At 32.2% G+C, this 15,765-nt stretch overlaps 1 protein-coding gene across 3 annotated transcripts; it reads right to left on the bottom strand.

Moving 5' to 3' along the window:
* Positions 1-61: 61 nt before the first annotated feature.
* LOC130895843 (suppressor of cytokine signaling 5) lies at positions 62-5,754 on the bottom strand. Of its 3 annotated transcripts, none has more exons than XM_057803396.1 (6): positions 5,614-5,754; positions 3,202-3,617; positions 2,791-2,991; positions 2,537-2,692; positions 2,306-2,484; positions 62-2,249 (listed from the first exon to the last, which is right to left on the bottom strand). In XM_057803396.1, exons 2-6 carry the CDS (start codon positions 3,603-3,605, stop codon positions 1,768-1,770), a joined length of 1,422 nt encoding a protein of 473 aa, XP_057659379.1. In that variant the 5' UTR covers positions 3,606-3,617; positions 5,614-5,754; the 3' UTR covers positions 62-1,767. The 3 variants fall into 3 exon arrangements, with proteins under 3 accessions (XP_057659379.1, XP_057659378.1, XP_057659380.1); XM_057803395.1 differs by lacking the exon at positions 5,614-5,754 and adding an exon at positions 5,380-5,503; XM_057803397.1 differs by lacking the exon at positions 5,614-5,754 and adding an exon at positions 3,952-4,080.
* Between the last annotated feature and the right edge of the window lie 10,011 nt (positions 5,755-15,765).

Below are 15,765 nucleotides of genomic sequence, written 5' to 3'. Positions count from 1 at the left end.
TTTTTTAAATGTACCCCTCCGTATTTCGTCGTCGTGATAGGGTAATAAATAAAAACCAAACGACAACAAAATCATTTTACTTTTTCGCCATATTATACAATAAATGAAATTATGAACAATTTTGTGTAAATTCAAAATTACGAGACTTGTGTACAAACAAACAAAAAAAAATAAACACAAATTATAACAATCTAAATAATATTATTTAAAGCTTCAATAAAATTAATTTTTATTTACAATTATTTACATTATTCGTCTAATAAAAAAACTAAATATTTTTTTTACAAATAATACGAAGTGAATAGTTTCCATTAAATCCACAGAACTTTTTAACTAAAACTGAAATTCCAACTACTAGATTTTCAATTTTTTTTTGATAAGTTGGAAACTTTGTAAACAATCCTCGTATCATTTGACATTATTTATTTTTTCAGGCGAACAAAAAACGTTCTCTAAAATTGAAAAACTTTTAACTTGTTGCAAAATTTGAAACCATCTGCTATAACTATTCAGTCCGCCATAAAAAAAATGCCAGTGACGTTAAGTATCAATATTAAGGGTATTAATTCTTGGATTAAAATTAAATAAAAACTAAAACTGGTTCGTACTTAAAAACTTCTTGTCCTCTTGCGCGTGATCGCTACATGTTTTATATGAAAAACCGAAAGTTGCAAGTATCATTCAGTTTTATATATGCGCATAACTTTTTCGCCACGTTTTCATTTCTTTAAGTAGTTTGAGTAACGTTCCAACCATCCTTCCAATGATCAACTATACATTGGAAGGCGAATATCGGCGCAAACGTTGAACGCATCGTGTAGTACCAGCTTAGGACTCCAGCCTTCTTACCAATATTCAGCTGTACGTTGGAAGACGTTGAAAGTATCGTGTAGTACCGGCTTAAGATGCAAGTAATCCTTTCAAGGATAAAAATAATTTCAAATTTGCCCACATTTGTTATCACCTGATGAAGAATTGCATTCGAAAAATTTTTTTTATAATCGAGATAAATAGTGTTTAATAAACACACCCTACCCTGTATTTCTGACGAACGTTTCAAACAGCGGGAAAAAAATTAATAATCATTATGCTGAGAAACTAGCTACATAAATAAAAAAACACGGCACATACAAATATTGAGATAAGTTCCCACCTCTACTTTGGAAATAAAATTTTTTTGAACGGAAATCAACATTTTCCAGGTTGTAATGTAGCAAATGGGAGAAACGGATCCGGTATAATTCGCACATAAAGCAATTTGTTATCGCTTAACCAAAGGAGACGCCTGCTTCAAGTATCTTTCAGAAGTCACAAATATGAATCAGAAAAAAAGTTTTTCCTGGCAACAATAAAGATCAAGAGTACAAATACTAGTAGAAACAACGTTACATCGTTGTAAAAATCTTGGATACAGTAACATGAGCGTGAAAAGGCGCCTCGTACATTCCCATTTTGACTTTTTCTCTAAGGAGGTTACAGCGAAAAGTAAAGTGAAAGGTTCCACAGACATAAAAAAAAATAAAACGTTACCAAATTAGTAGCTAACTGCTGCTGGTATCTCAAGAGACATTACCAACACAAAAAAAATTGGCGATTTAAATATCAAAATGTGCCGTACTTTTTTTTATCACAAAAACAGAGATACCTTAAAATTGATATGTAGGTACATATTAATATTCGAAAAAAAAAAATACAGAAATCCATGCGGTTTTTCTAATAAAAATTTTTCGATAACAGCATTCGAATTCTGAGTATCCTGATTGCAAATCAAGTAGGAATATCTCTCATATCCAACCATGGCGTATCTTCGTCGAACCTTTCGACGCGAACCTTCTGCTTATAATGATATTCCTTCAAGTAGTTTTTGATATCTTTTGGTAACTTCAATTGATTTATATCGTCGTAATTGAGTTTCGATGATACAATTACCGCCCTAGCTAAATGCTGAAGGGAAAAAGGGAATTTTCTATTTAAAGGCCAAGTTAATAGCGGTTCGAAGAACATGCAACTGCTAGGATCTTTGTAGTGTTCTATTAAACCGTATACAGTGATTGACGTATATACACCCGGATCATGTGAATCGAAACTGAATCTGTGATTCCATTGTTCTATTCTCGCGTGCAAAGATCTACCGTACCTTCGGAAAGATACGCTGAATAGGAATTCTTCTTGAGCCGAATCTCGCAATAAAAACGTCCCTTCGGGTTTGCCTTCGAGTAACTCTTCAGCTTTGTATCGATCCATTTTACCTATAAAGAATAAAGTATTCAAAATAAGAATTTTGAATTATTAATTAAATATTTACCCCAATAAAAACTGCAATTGGTGATAGTTAATAAATCGGGTACCAAACAATGTATAAAATCAACTTGAGTATGACATCCTGTTATCGTATCTAACGGACCCGATCTGAAAGTAACATGATTTTGGAACAACGATTTCAAGGATTCGACATTGAAATCAGGAGAACAAACCAGTTGTAACCTAAAAAAATAAACGTTAATTTCTTAATAGAGTTTTTCTCATATTTTTTTACCTCCTCGGAGCTTGTGATTCTGTTTCAGTATCAGAACACAACAACTGAACCCTCTTGATTAAACGGAAATTCGCAGGAGCTACGACACCTTCTTCTATTTCTCTAGCTCTAGCTATTCTAGCAGCTTCTTCGCAATCTTCGGGTTGACCCCTCATCCTATATCAAGAAAAATTGATAATGAATAAATAAAATATGTTAGGTCATAATCAATTATTACGTTCCTTTGGTATTTTAAATTGGTGGCTTTTACTTACCATTGCATATCCATAAAAGGGGAACTTATTATAATATTAGGTATGGAACTAGTGGCTGGTGCTGTCCCATATATCCCTTTAACACCATTCACTTCAGTAACTGCCGCTGTTCCACTCGCTTCTTGTTCTTCTTCTCTAGTTACATTATTATCAGAAATACTGATCGATGATTCAGAACTTTTTAGAGAGCTCTGACTTTCTCTAAAAACAATCAAATATTTGATATAGGTATTCAATAAAAAAATATTAAATAAAAGGGCACAATTCGATCAGACATTATCACCGAAACACATTCAATCTTAAAACTTGTGGTTTATTCACTCACTCCTAGGTCTTGACAAAAATTCTTGAGAAAAAATCCAATTGATGTTGATAAAGTAATAATAAAAAAATATTTTGATGAAAACGTACCTCTCATTAGTACTTTCATTAGATCCCGCAGGTACATTATTGTTTTCATTAGAATAATTACGATAACACGTACATTGACAACAATTTTGGTTTTCCTGTGTTGTGGTCCTTTTGAATCTGAATTTAATACCCCATTTGGGTGATTTTTTCATGGATGTCGAGCTTCTATTAGACGATGTCGGCTTTTTTTCGCGTTTCGACGTGAAAGGAAGTGGTCGGTCACGACAGATATTAAAAAAATTAATTCTACTCTTTTTTGTATTGTCTTTTGGTACTGAAATTTGTGATGTGCTTGGACCGGCTTCTACCGTTTCTCGGTCATCACACATGCAAGAACTGTTATCCATCATTTGAAATAAACCATTAGTTATATTATGCAAGAAACCATAAAATTTACATTTCATCTCATGCAGGATCTGAAAAATTCCAGAGATCCTTTATTCATAACTTTTTTCGACAACCCTGTAGATTGAATTCGATTGTATTTTTTCAATGTTTAAAATCATCAACTTTTAATTTGTTATGAAATATTTTGAGTCACAGTGTATCACAAAAAATGTTTAGATTATCATATTTCTTTTTTTTTTAGTGTTTTTGATATGATAAATTAAATTTCAATATAAATTACTGTAAATTAACATGTTTATAATTCGATCCCTAAAAAAACTTCTATTCAAGATAAAATAGAAAGTGAATGTTTATAAAATAATTACGTTTTCATGAGACATAAAATTAATTTATATTACTTACATCTTATCAATCAATTTATTAACATTGAAATAAAAAGAGTATCATGCACAGACTGAAGCACTAGAAGAAATAGCTTTGATACAATCTTTTAATAAATGACTAATTTAAAAAATCGGTACGCAACATGAATGGACTTGTATGGAAGCGTAGTTGCCGGCATGTATGTTAATTTAATGATAAGGAAGATATCTATACAGGAAATTGAAACGTCTATAAACAGTACCTTACTCAAGCTAATATTTTATTATTCACAATAAAAAATGTTACGATAAAAAGATATAAATAATAAATAAATCACTTATTGTGACATAATCAAGCCTATTTTATTTCTATGGTCTTGAGAATTGCGTTAATTGAAAATAAAATAAAGTTTGAGTTAATATTAGACGTTATGTTTGTTTGGGAATGTACTACCAATGGTGGATTTACCAGCAGGCTGAGTAGGGTGTAATCTAGAGCTGCTGATATTAAGGAGCTGTAAATTTTATTCAAAAATTGAGTTGTTACCATTGGATCTAATAGAAAAAGTTAGTTTCTTGGTAAAAATGTACATTTAGGATTTAGAAACAGAATTAGCTCAAAAAATAATAAACTATTATCGTTATCGCTATTATAACAATAAACATTAATTTGCACAAGATTGTATGGATTTAGTCGATAAATTTTAATGGTTATTGATAAACATTTCTAATCCCATACTGTATAAAACAACAAGATTAATTACAGATGTTGTAAATTTAATTTATATATATATATATATATATATATATATATATATATATATATATATATCGCTCTCCTTGAAAAATCTAAAACTTTAAAATAATAATCATGGCAACAATGTAGATAAAAGATACTTAGGGTTGAGTGAAACAGGAAATTGGTTTTTTCATAAAAGGATAAAAGTTAATGATTTAGTATATATGATTTTTTTAAAATGAACCTGTTAAGTTTACCTTTACATTGTTAATTTATCACTAAGTATATAATATTATGCAATTACTAAAATTTATATCTTTTATCTTAAAGAATATTTGTAGAAAACAGCACTATGTAACGGTGTTTCATTAAAATATTATCTTTCATAATGTAACAGGACTAGAAAACATTTTATATCATACAGTCTATAAAAACAAGTCTCTAAAATACATCGTTAATATTCACACAATCTGAATTACAACAAATAAATAAATAATTTTTTTTGGTATTCTGATTAGATTACTACAAACATAAATCATGGAAACATGCATGAATTCGATTCAAAAGATTTATTAGTTTCATGTATCCACTTACCCCTACAATACAAAACAATTAACAAATTTTATTTGAAGAATTTTGAAAAGTTATATTTATATTTGCGATGTTGTTTACATACAAGAATGATAAAAATTAGTTGAGAGCAATTAATAATATAATTAAATTTTTTACTTTTTCTATACGACCTCGACATTCCGCCATTTTGGTTATATATAATCTTGTACTTCGAAAACATATTTTATCTAATTTATTGCTATGGTATAAAGTGTGTGCTCAAAGAATAGTGAAGGAATTTTGATTAAGCTTTATTAAATTAATTTCGAAACTAAAGATAAACATTACGTCACGCATTCTTTTGGAATGGGTTGGGCGTACTTATACATAAATCTAAAAAATATTACATACCTAGATTTGCTCCTCGTTTGTTATTGAAATTTTCTTTTAATGGCAAGCAAAAACACAAAATTTAAATATGGAAGTGAAAATAAAAATCGCGTTGATAAACAAATATTTTTTCTAAAAATATCTTTTGACAAATTTGACTTGACATACGTTTGACATAATCTCATACAAATAAGTCTGGTGACCAACATAGCAAACTCAAACTTTCTACGATTGCTTTCAAGGTGTATAATAATATAATAAATAAAAGAATACCGAGTTTATCATTACATTTTGTGAATGTTTTGAGAAAAATTAGAAAGAGTTTCAATGAAAATATTTGAATCCCTATATGCTAGGTAAAAGTTATCTGTAATTTGGAAACGAGTAGTGTGACTTCTCGTCAATAGATGGCCTGAATTATATTGTTTATTATATTTAAATGGAAATCATATTTGCCTTCAATAATTTATAAGAAAAACATAAAAAAGTATAAGAAAATGAACCAATTTTTGTACGTCACTATGAAAAACTTTTTGGTACGTCAATTTAATGATGATATCATATAAAAATTGTAGGAATCTATATTATTGAAATTCCTAAGTACGTAGTTTATACTATCTGTTAATATTGTGAATATGGTAAACATTTTATTGTTTATTTGATATAGTTTATAGATTCAAATATAAAAATAAAATTTGATTATTTTATTTTCACAATAGTAAAGTATTGTAGGAATCTATATCTTCACATTTAGATATACAAAAGTGTGGCCTTTTGTTAATAGATGGCGAAAGCTGTATATGTTAATCAAGATACCTAATTCAAATTCAACATAGTAATTATTTCTCTTTCTAATATATATTATATTCGTAACTATGCAAATATAATTCTAATCTACATACAAATAGTTAAGCCGACAACTTTACTTTCCCTGATTAATTATATTATTCGAGACATCTTTGAAGACACACTAGTCGTAATTCTATACGTTTTTGCACAGACAAAAAACGAGCTCTGTAGCTTAACAAATCGAGGACGGAAATCTACTTACGAGATAAAGACGATATAATGTACGGAAAGCATGGAAATTTTCTTGTATAATTAATTTTTTCGGTTTATACGTAATAAGTCGTAGGTTTATTGGTAAATTATAATAAGGTATAAAAACAATTTATAGAATTATTACGAAATAATAATTATATTTCTATTTACGGAATTATTTCTTAATATGGACCTTTCAATCAATCTCTTTAGAGGATTTTATTACTTCACGTTCAATGTAATTTGAGGTGATTCAAGGAAACACGTGCAACAAACTTGAGAAAATTAATGTTTAATTTGTTCCGTAAAACTTTTAACACCCTCCTCGTATTTCTTGATTACAAGCTTGTACTTTGTTCGAAATCATCGGCGACACTAAACTGCTATGTCATAATACGGCGAGCGAATAGAATGAAGATGTTAACCTTGATGTTTTGTGATAAGAGCATCTAAATTCCTAATGTGAGTTGATTCCTGCAGGAATAGAGAGTAGAAATCCCGTTGCCGTCTAAAGAGAATTAACGTACGTGTGTACCTGGGCTTGTTTAAAACGTTCAAATGTTAATTAGGTAGTCCCTTTCACAGGAATACAGGAATAAAGTTAATCTAAAATTTTGATAACCGAACTTTAATGATACAGGGTTGTTCTATATATATAGTATTATAAAGGTTAGGTTAAGTTTATATTTGCATTTTGTTAATATTTGATTGGATGAACAGAGCCGCGTGTATATTTATACAAAACGTGCAGTTGCTTAAATATGGTACGATTTGATATAACAACGTGTTTTTCTTATTACAACCAGGTGATTTACAACAATTTATTAATTCTCATTTTAAACGACGTGTTAATAATCTTATATATTAAAAAAATGGATAATTTCCATCTCGAATCCGTTCAGGCGTTCCACCCAACCGATTTGCTTAATTTTTTTTTTTTCAATGAAAGGTATTGATGCACAGATCAGCCATCAACCATCGGATTTCATCTAATTTTCATCATTCTCAAGTTATACTCAAATTGCGATTTCCCCCTGTACATTTCTTATGGGAGTTTTTCACATACACACGTTCTATACTCAATATCTCAGGTTCTATTCAAGATAGAGACTTCGTTTTGGTTTTAGGACACTCGCTGAAGCAACTTCTTTCTTTTGAGTTTTTGAACACTTAAATCGGTTGAATTGGAGAGGACCTAGACGCGGACATTCAATGTAGAGTTATGGATTTTTGTAGGTTTTTGGCAATTCTTCTACATTCAAAGATCTATATCTCAGATTCTAATATAGCTACAGAGTTCATTTTAGTTTGAGAACACTTGCTGAAATACCTTCTTTCTTTTGAGTTTTTGAACACTTAAATCGATTGAGTTGGAGAGGAGCTAGGCGCGGACATTCAATGTGAAGTTATGGATTTTTGTAGGTTTTTGGCAATTCTTCTACATTCAAAGATCTATATCTCAAATTCTAATATAGCTACAGAGTTCATTTTAGTTTGAGAACACTTGCTAAAATACCTTCTTTCTTTTGAGTTTTTGAACACTTAAATCGGTTGAGTTGGAGAGGAGCTAGGCGCGGACATACAATGTGGAGTTATGGATTTTTGTAGGTTTTTGGCAATTCTTCTACATTCAAAGATCTATATCTCAAATTCTAATATAGCTACAGAGTTCATTTTAGTTTAAGAACACTTGCTAAAATACCTTCTTTCTTTTAAGTTTTTGAACACTTAAATCGGTTGAGTTGGAGAGGAGCTAGGCGCGGACATACAATGTGGAGTTATGGATTTTTGTAGGTTTTTGGCAATTCTTCTACATTTAAAGATCTATATCTCAAATTCTAATATAGCTACAGAGTTCATTTTAGTTTGAGAACACTTGCTGAAATACCTTCTTTCTTTTGAGTTTTTGAACACTTAAATCGGTTTAGTTGGAGAGGAGCTAGGCGCGGACATACAATGTGGAGTTATGGATTTTTGTAGGTTTTTGGCAATTTTTCTACATTCAAAGATCTATATCTCAGGTTCTAATATAGCTACAGAGTTCGTTCTTTTCTATTTTAATGATTTCTGATACTTATTTAATGGACTCGATGCTACCGAAGCCGTGGGTAAAAGCTAGTCTGTTTAAATTCCATTTGGTAGCTTCATGTGAAATAAACACGACTAAGTGTGCGTGAGAAAATTAAACAACATTTGTCTCAATGATGTTTAATTGTTTGTTTTCAGTAGCAATTCACGTGCTCGTTAGTCAATCGAAGATAAGTGAATTACCTAAACTTTCGTGTGGAACTCAAAATTGTGTATAGTATTATAAAAAAAGAGCTCTTTAGGTTTTTTTCGATACTTTCTTGTTATATTACTAAAACAACATTAAATTCTTGTATTTTAATTTTACGTAAAGACTTTTATTTTTAATTAAGTATTGTAATAAGATCCCATCGTTAAAGCAACTCGTAAATCTCGGTGAGTTTTAGATTCTCATTAGAATTTTAATTATAGACTCATATTGTTTCATGTGTGTATGTGATCATTACTGAGGCAGTCAAGCTTTAGTACAGTAAAAGATCCTTATTCGCGCTTCCTTCATTCGCGTTTTCACTATTCGCGGAGTAAAAAAATTCCTCCTATATTCGCGGCTAAAAATTTCTTTATTCGCGGATCTTATAAGTACGTACATAATAATAAAAGGATTCCAATAGGTATCCAACCCAATATCCTTTGTAAATGCCGTCAAATGGACTAATAACAAAAGAAAAATAGATCTTTACCTAAAGTATGTTGTTAAATGATATTGCAGAAGACTTTAACATCAGCCGCCTTCGCCGCAATCGGTGTTTTTTAGAATTTGAATAAACAGAATGAAAGCAACCTTATTATTCAATGATAAAGTACATATAAATACTTTAAATGTTGCTGTTTCGTTCTATGGTAAAAGATTGCAGCGTGTCTTTCACATTCGTTATAAAAATTGTGATGTACGATCGATAAAAAAATCCGAAGATAAAATAAGGTCGTCTGTAGCTTCAACTTCATTGTCAGCTAAAATTGTTCGTGATCCAACAATAGAAAAAATGGAATCGGCGTTATGGATCGAAGACTGCAACCAAAAAAGGGTGCCCCTAAGTGGTCCAATGGGCTGGGAGAAGGCAAAGCATCTTTACGTTCATTTTAAAGAACCCAATGGTAGTTGTAGTGGTGAACGTACAGATGAAGGGAAGGTTGGTTCAATAAATTTAAAGAGAGGCAATCATTGCATAACATTAAAATCGTTGGAGAAGCAGCATCTGCAGACACTGCTGCAACAGAGCGATATCCAGAAGAATTTACAAACCTAGTAGCTGATGGAGGATACAAACCTGAGCAAGTATTTAATGCAGACGAAACTGCACTGTTTTGTAAGAGAATGCCAAACAAAACATTCATTTCTAAAAGCGAAAAGTCTGCTCCTGGATTTAAGGCAGCAAGGATAGAGTTACACTGCTGCTATGTTCGAATGCTTCTGGAGATTGTGGCATTAAACCACTGATGCTTTACAGATCGTTTAATCCTCAGGCTTTAAAAAATCAAAACAAGGACAACCTGCCAGTGTTTAGGCGTGCTAATAAGAAATGGGTTACAATTGTTTTGTTTCTGAAGTTGAACATATTTTAAAAAACAGAATTTAGACTTTAAAGCACTTCTACTTTTGGACAATGCACCAGGTCATCCTCGCGAACTTGAAACTACGCATCCAAATATAAAAGTGTCATTTTTACCTCCCAACACGACGGTTTTGCTTCAACCTATGGACCAAGGAATAATCCAGGCCTTTTATCTCTCTATTACATCAGAATCATATTGGATAATATGGAATGTAATCCTGATATGAATGTTATGGAATGCTGGAAGAAATTTGACATTGCAAAATGCATTGTAAACATAAAAGAATAATTGGAAGAACTGAAGCCACAAACATTGAAGTCATGCTGGAGAAAACTGTGGCCTGCTCTGACTGCGGAAAACGATGAAGAATCTGTGCAAGTTCAAACTATGACTGCAAACATAGCCGAATAGGACGAGATGGGTTCGAGCAGATAGAATCAAGTGACATTCAGGAATTGCTTGAATCGCAAGATGAAGATTTGACTGAAACCGAATTGGAGGAAATGTTAAATTCGCAGCCCATTGAAGAAGAGGCTTCAACAAGCACTGGTAACGTGACATTTAATTCGAAAAATCTTTGTGAAGGTTTAACAATGGCAAATAAGCTTTGCGATTTCTTTATGATTATTGAGCCGTCTATGGAACGAAGCCTTATTTTTAAGAGGCAAATTGCTAATTACAAAATTCTTCAAACCGTTGCCTAAGCCTAAAGATAATTGATCAAAATGTTCAAAAATTTTGTTGTGTTGAATTGAGTTGTTACTCAACAACGAAAATTTTCTATCCATTACGGGGTTAGGGGTAGTCAGAATTTTCAAAAAATCAATTTTTTTGTTGCATTCTCGTTAAGTGCAATACCTTAAAAATATTCTCTGCAAATTTCAAGTTGATCCGATAATTAGTTTTTGAGTTATTCGACGAATAACAAAGAGAGCTCGGGCACTTCAAAGCGCTCGAGAGCAGGTAGCGGCAGCTGCAAGAAACCGGATTTTAGGCTTGTATTGTCAACCATGAACTAAGACTTTGGTGTATGTAGTAGGCAACAGCACATTGATGTTTTAGAAACTTCCACAATGGCTGAGGAACCATTAGATGGTCCAGGAATAGATGAGTAATTTAATAATTCGTATTTCTGTACGTAAATCTAGTATGAAACTTTAAACTATGTTTTTTGAACTAGTGACAACTGTAACTCGAAAACCGCTCGGTAGATTTTAATGAAATTTATACAGCTTTTAGAATACATAATAAACTCGGGTTTGATCGAAGGATTTTTTTCAAAAATTTCGATTTTTTAAGACCAATTAACTGTTGATTTTTTCCCAAAAATCTAGACAAAAATTTCTCGAGGTTGCCATTTTGTTAATTTTTGGAAAAAAAATCCCTCGATCAGGCCCAGGATTATCTAGTTATAAAACTAATTTTTTTTATCCGATTGATTTTAGATGAATCTCCAAGGACTTATGATTATAACCACAAGGACCTTTTTTTGGAACTGGGTTAACACAGACAGCTATAGCTTTGGAAATAAAATTTTTTTTTTGAAATTTTCGTGATTTCAAGTCAAAAAATTGTGTAATAATGTCATATAACTACTTTTGTAAAATAACGCGATTTAATAGCGAAGAAAAAATACTGAAAATTCTTATTTTTTCGTGACCCTGACTACCCCTAACCCCTTACGTGAAATTATATCTACTTACTAGTGACTGATAATGAAAATTCAAATGTGTATTTGCCATTTATAGACCCGGACTATTTTCGTGGAAATTAAGGTGCAATCAACGAGGATTAAGGTGGAAAACTTCATCAAGCGATAAAGAAAACGGAAATGCGATATCAACGAGAATCGAATATTAGTCACTTTGCTAATCGTCTATATCGTTGGGATTTAAAAAAGAAAAAATCAATGTCAACTTTGCAAGATAGAAAACGAAAGAGGATTTTTCTAGAACCAGATTTAATACTTCGATAAATTTCTTTTTAATGGTGAGGGAAACAAGCAAGCAATAGACGTTTAATTCAATTTTTTCCAACGGAATATTGAATAAAACAAAGGAGTTTAGCGGAGTTGTCTTGCGTCGTGTCTCAACCTTTACTAATTACTATTTTGATCCGCTTTCTTGCACAAATACAAAGAGTGGGATCTATTTGCTTTTGACATAATATTAAATCGTTGGAAGTTCTCAGGTTTCCGTTAAATTGGAGTAAACAAAACTCTCGCGTTCTGTGTATTTCGTTTTATCCCAGCTTATACGGGTAATTCGATTAAAATAACAACTCCATAACTTTCGCGAATAGAGTAAACGCTAAAATGCAAGTCGAGGTAAATGTATCCATTGAGATTTTATATTTCGACATTTTAAAACGAAATTTCGAAATTCGCTGATATCTTATATATTAAAAAAAATTGATGATTTCCATTCCGAGTCCGTTCAGGCGTTCCACCCAACTGATTTGCTTAATTTTTTTTTCAATGAAAGGTATTGATGCACAGATCAGCCATCAACCATCGGATTTCATCTAATTTTCACCATTCTCAAGTTATACTCAAATGCCATTTCCCCCTGTACATTACTTATGGGAGTTTTTCACATACACACGTTCTATCCTCAATATCTCAGGTTTTATTCAAGACAGAGACTTCGTTTTGGTTTGAGAACACTCGCTGAAACATCCTCTTTCTTTTGAGTTTTTGAACAATTGAATCGGTTAAGTTGGAGAGGAGCTAGACGCGGACATTCAATGTGGAGTTATGGTTTTTTGTAGGTTTTTGGAAATTTTTCTACATTCAAAGATCTATATCTCAGATTCTAATATAGCTACAGAGTTCATTTTAGTTTGAGAACACTTGCTGAAACACCTTCTTTCTTTTGAGTTTTTGAACACTTAAATCGATTGAGTTGGAGAGGAGCTAGGTGCGGACATTCAATGTAGAGTTATGGTTTTTTGTAGGTTTTTGGCAATTTTTCTACATTCAAAGATCTATACCTCAGGTTTTAATAAAGCTACAGAGTTCGTTTTGATTTAGGAACACTCGCTGAAACACCTTCTTTCTTTTGAGTTTTTGAACACCTAAATCGGTTGAGTTGGAAAGGAACTAGGCGCGGACATTCAATGTGGAGTTATGGATTTTTGTAGGTTTTTGGCAATTTTTCTACATTAAAAGATCTATATCTCAGGTTCGAATATAGCTACAGATTTCGTTTTGGTTTGAAAACACTCGTTGAAACACCTTCTTTCTTTTCAGTTTTTGAACACCTAAATCGGTTGAGTTGGAGAGGAGCTAGGCGCGGAAATTCAATGTGGAGTTATGGATTTTTGTAGGTTTTTTGGCAATTTTTCTACATTCAAAGATCTATACCTCAGGTTTTAATGAAGCTACAGAGTTCGTTTTAGTTTTAGAACACTCGCTGAAATACCTTCTTTCTTTTGAGTTTTCTTAAATCGGTTGAGTTGGAGAGGAGCTAGGCGCGGACATTCAATGTGGAGTTATGGATTTTTGTAGGTTTTTGGCAATTCTTCTACATTTAAAGATCTATACCTCAGGTTTTAATAAAGCTACAGAGTTCGTTTTGATTTAGGAACACTCGCTGAAACACCTTCTTTCTTTTGAGTTTTTGAACACCTAAATCGGTTTAGTTGGAGAGGAGCTAGGCGCGGACATACAATGTGGAGTTATGGATTTTTGTAGGCTTTTGGCAATTCTTCTACATTCAAAGATCTATATCTCAAATTCTAATATAGCTACAGAGTTCATTTTAGTTTGAGAACACTTGCTAAAATACCTTCTTTCTTTTGAGTTTTTGAACACCTAAATCGGTTGAGTTGGAGAGGAGCTAGGCGCGGAAATTCAATGTGGAGTTATGGATTTTTGTAGGTTTTTTGGCAATTTTTCTACATTCAAAGATCTATACCTCAGGTTTTAATGAAGCTACAGAGTTCGTTTTAGTTTTAGAACACTCGCTGAAACACCTTCTTTCTTTTGAGTTTTCTTAAATCGGTTGAGTTGGAGAGGAGCTAGGCGCGGACATTCAATGTGGAGTTATGGATTTTTGTAGGTTTTTTGGCAATTTTTCAACATTCAAAGATCTATACCCCAGGTTTTAATGAAGCTACAGAGTTCGTTCTTTTCTATTATAATGATTTCTGATACTTATTTAATGGATTCGATGCGAGCGAAGTCGCGGGTAAAAGTTAGTCAATTATTATTTATATATATATAATGTGATAAAATTTTTCATCATTCAACATTCAACGAATGGGACGACTGGTCCCTTATATTCGGTCTGCTTTACTTCTATAATTGCGGCTCTATCGCATATTTAAAATGGAGTTGTTGAGGTAAATATTTGATTTTGTTTGAGGACGTCCTTAGTTAGAATTATATTTGTTTAGAATTACTGCATTTATTCGGGTCCTTTGACAAAGTGTTAATTAGAATTAATCCATGCAAATAAAATGTGTCTGCATTTGCGATGAAATTATGAGATCAAAGAGATTGTTGCTATACATGGATAATGTATGTGTATCCTCACTAATCATCTCGGTCGTATGTTGTTTCGTTTTTATTGGTTTTTATTGTAGATATGCCTGAGATATTTATTTAAGTACATACCTCATACCTACAAACTCTAGCTACATATTTCGAATGATAAACAATTTCTTCCGCATGTACAAAGTGTCCAGAAAGGATTTCGGGTATTTGTAAGTTCAAATGAACAAAAATTATTTATAAGCGATAAAAACTTTTATTGTTTTTTGATACCATAAACGAAGATTGGCGATAACACAAAGCTCTTGATATTGCTGCCATTTCTGACCTGATGTTTTCCTTCAATTGGGTTAGGTTCGTTGAATTATTTTGAAAAACCTTACTTGTAAGGTATCCCCATACAAAATAGTCAAGCGGGGTAAGGTCGGGGCTTCTGGGAGGCCAGTTGATGTTACCCCTTCGCGAAATGACTTTATTAGGGAATAATTCATTCAAAACTTCCATCGAGCCATTCGAGGTATGGCAAGTGGCCCCATCAAGCTGGAACCACGTTCTTGAGTTGAAACCTGCATACTCTGGGACCAAAAAATTTCGCAACATATCGCAGTAACGGTCACTATTCACATTGATTTCTCGGCATCGTTGATCCTCATAAAAATAAGGACCAATAGCAGACATAGCGGCCCAAACAACGTCCTTTGGGCTGCGCAGGTGTCGTTCATGCTTTCGTCTCGGATTCTCGACTGCCCAGTACCGATAATTCTGCTTATTAACATGACCATTCAGGTGAAAATTTGCTTCGTCGCTGAACAGTATGTTTTCAAAGTTGTTAAATCGCTGCATCATTTCGTTCGGCAAAATTCAATCGATTAGTATAGTCCGTATCCTTCAATTCTTGAACCAATTGAATTTCATAGGCTTTAAATGCAAATCTTCCTTTAAAATCAAATGTAAGGACGATTTTTTAATGTTTAACGCGCAGTCACTATTGAATC

Source organism: Diorhabda carinulata, chromosome 6, assembly GCF_026250575.1.
Source record: "Diorhabda carinulata isolate Delta chromosome 6, icDioCari1.1, whole genome shotgun sequence".
Lineage (NCBI taxonomy): Eukaryota > Metazoa > Arthropoda > Insecta > Coleoptera > Chrysomelidae > Diorhabda > Diorhabda carinulata.
This window is presented reverse-complemented; position numbering and strand designations above follow the sequence as displayed.

What these genes read in the sequence shown, in the direction of transcription:
- LOC130895843 (XM_057803395.1), bottom strand. Translation starts at nt 5,409, where the DNA reads ATGGCGGAATGTCGAGGTCGTATAGAAAAA. An exon ending in GTCGAGGTCGTATAGAAAAA is followed by an intron (nt 3,618 to 5,379) that starts GTAAAAAATTTA and finishes GGAATTTTTCAG; the next exon opens with ATCCTGCATGAGATGAAATG. An exon ending in CCTTTTATGGATATGCAATG is followed by an intron (nt 2,693 to 2,790) that starts GTAAGTAAAAGC and finishes TTCTTGATATAG; the next exon opens with GATGAGGGGTCAACCCGAAG.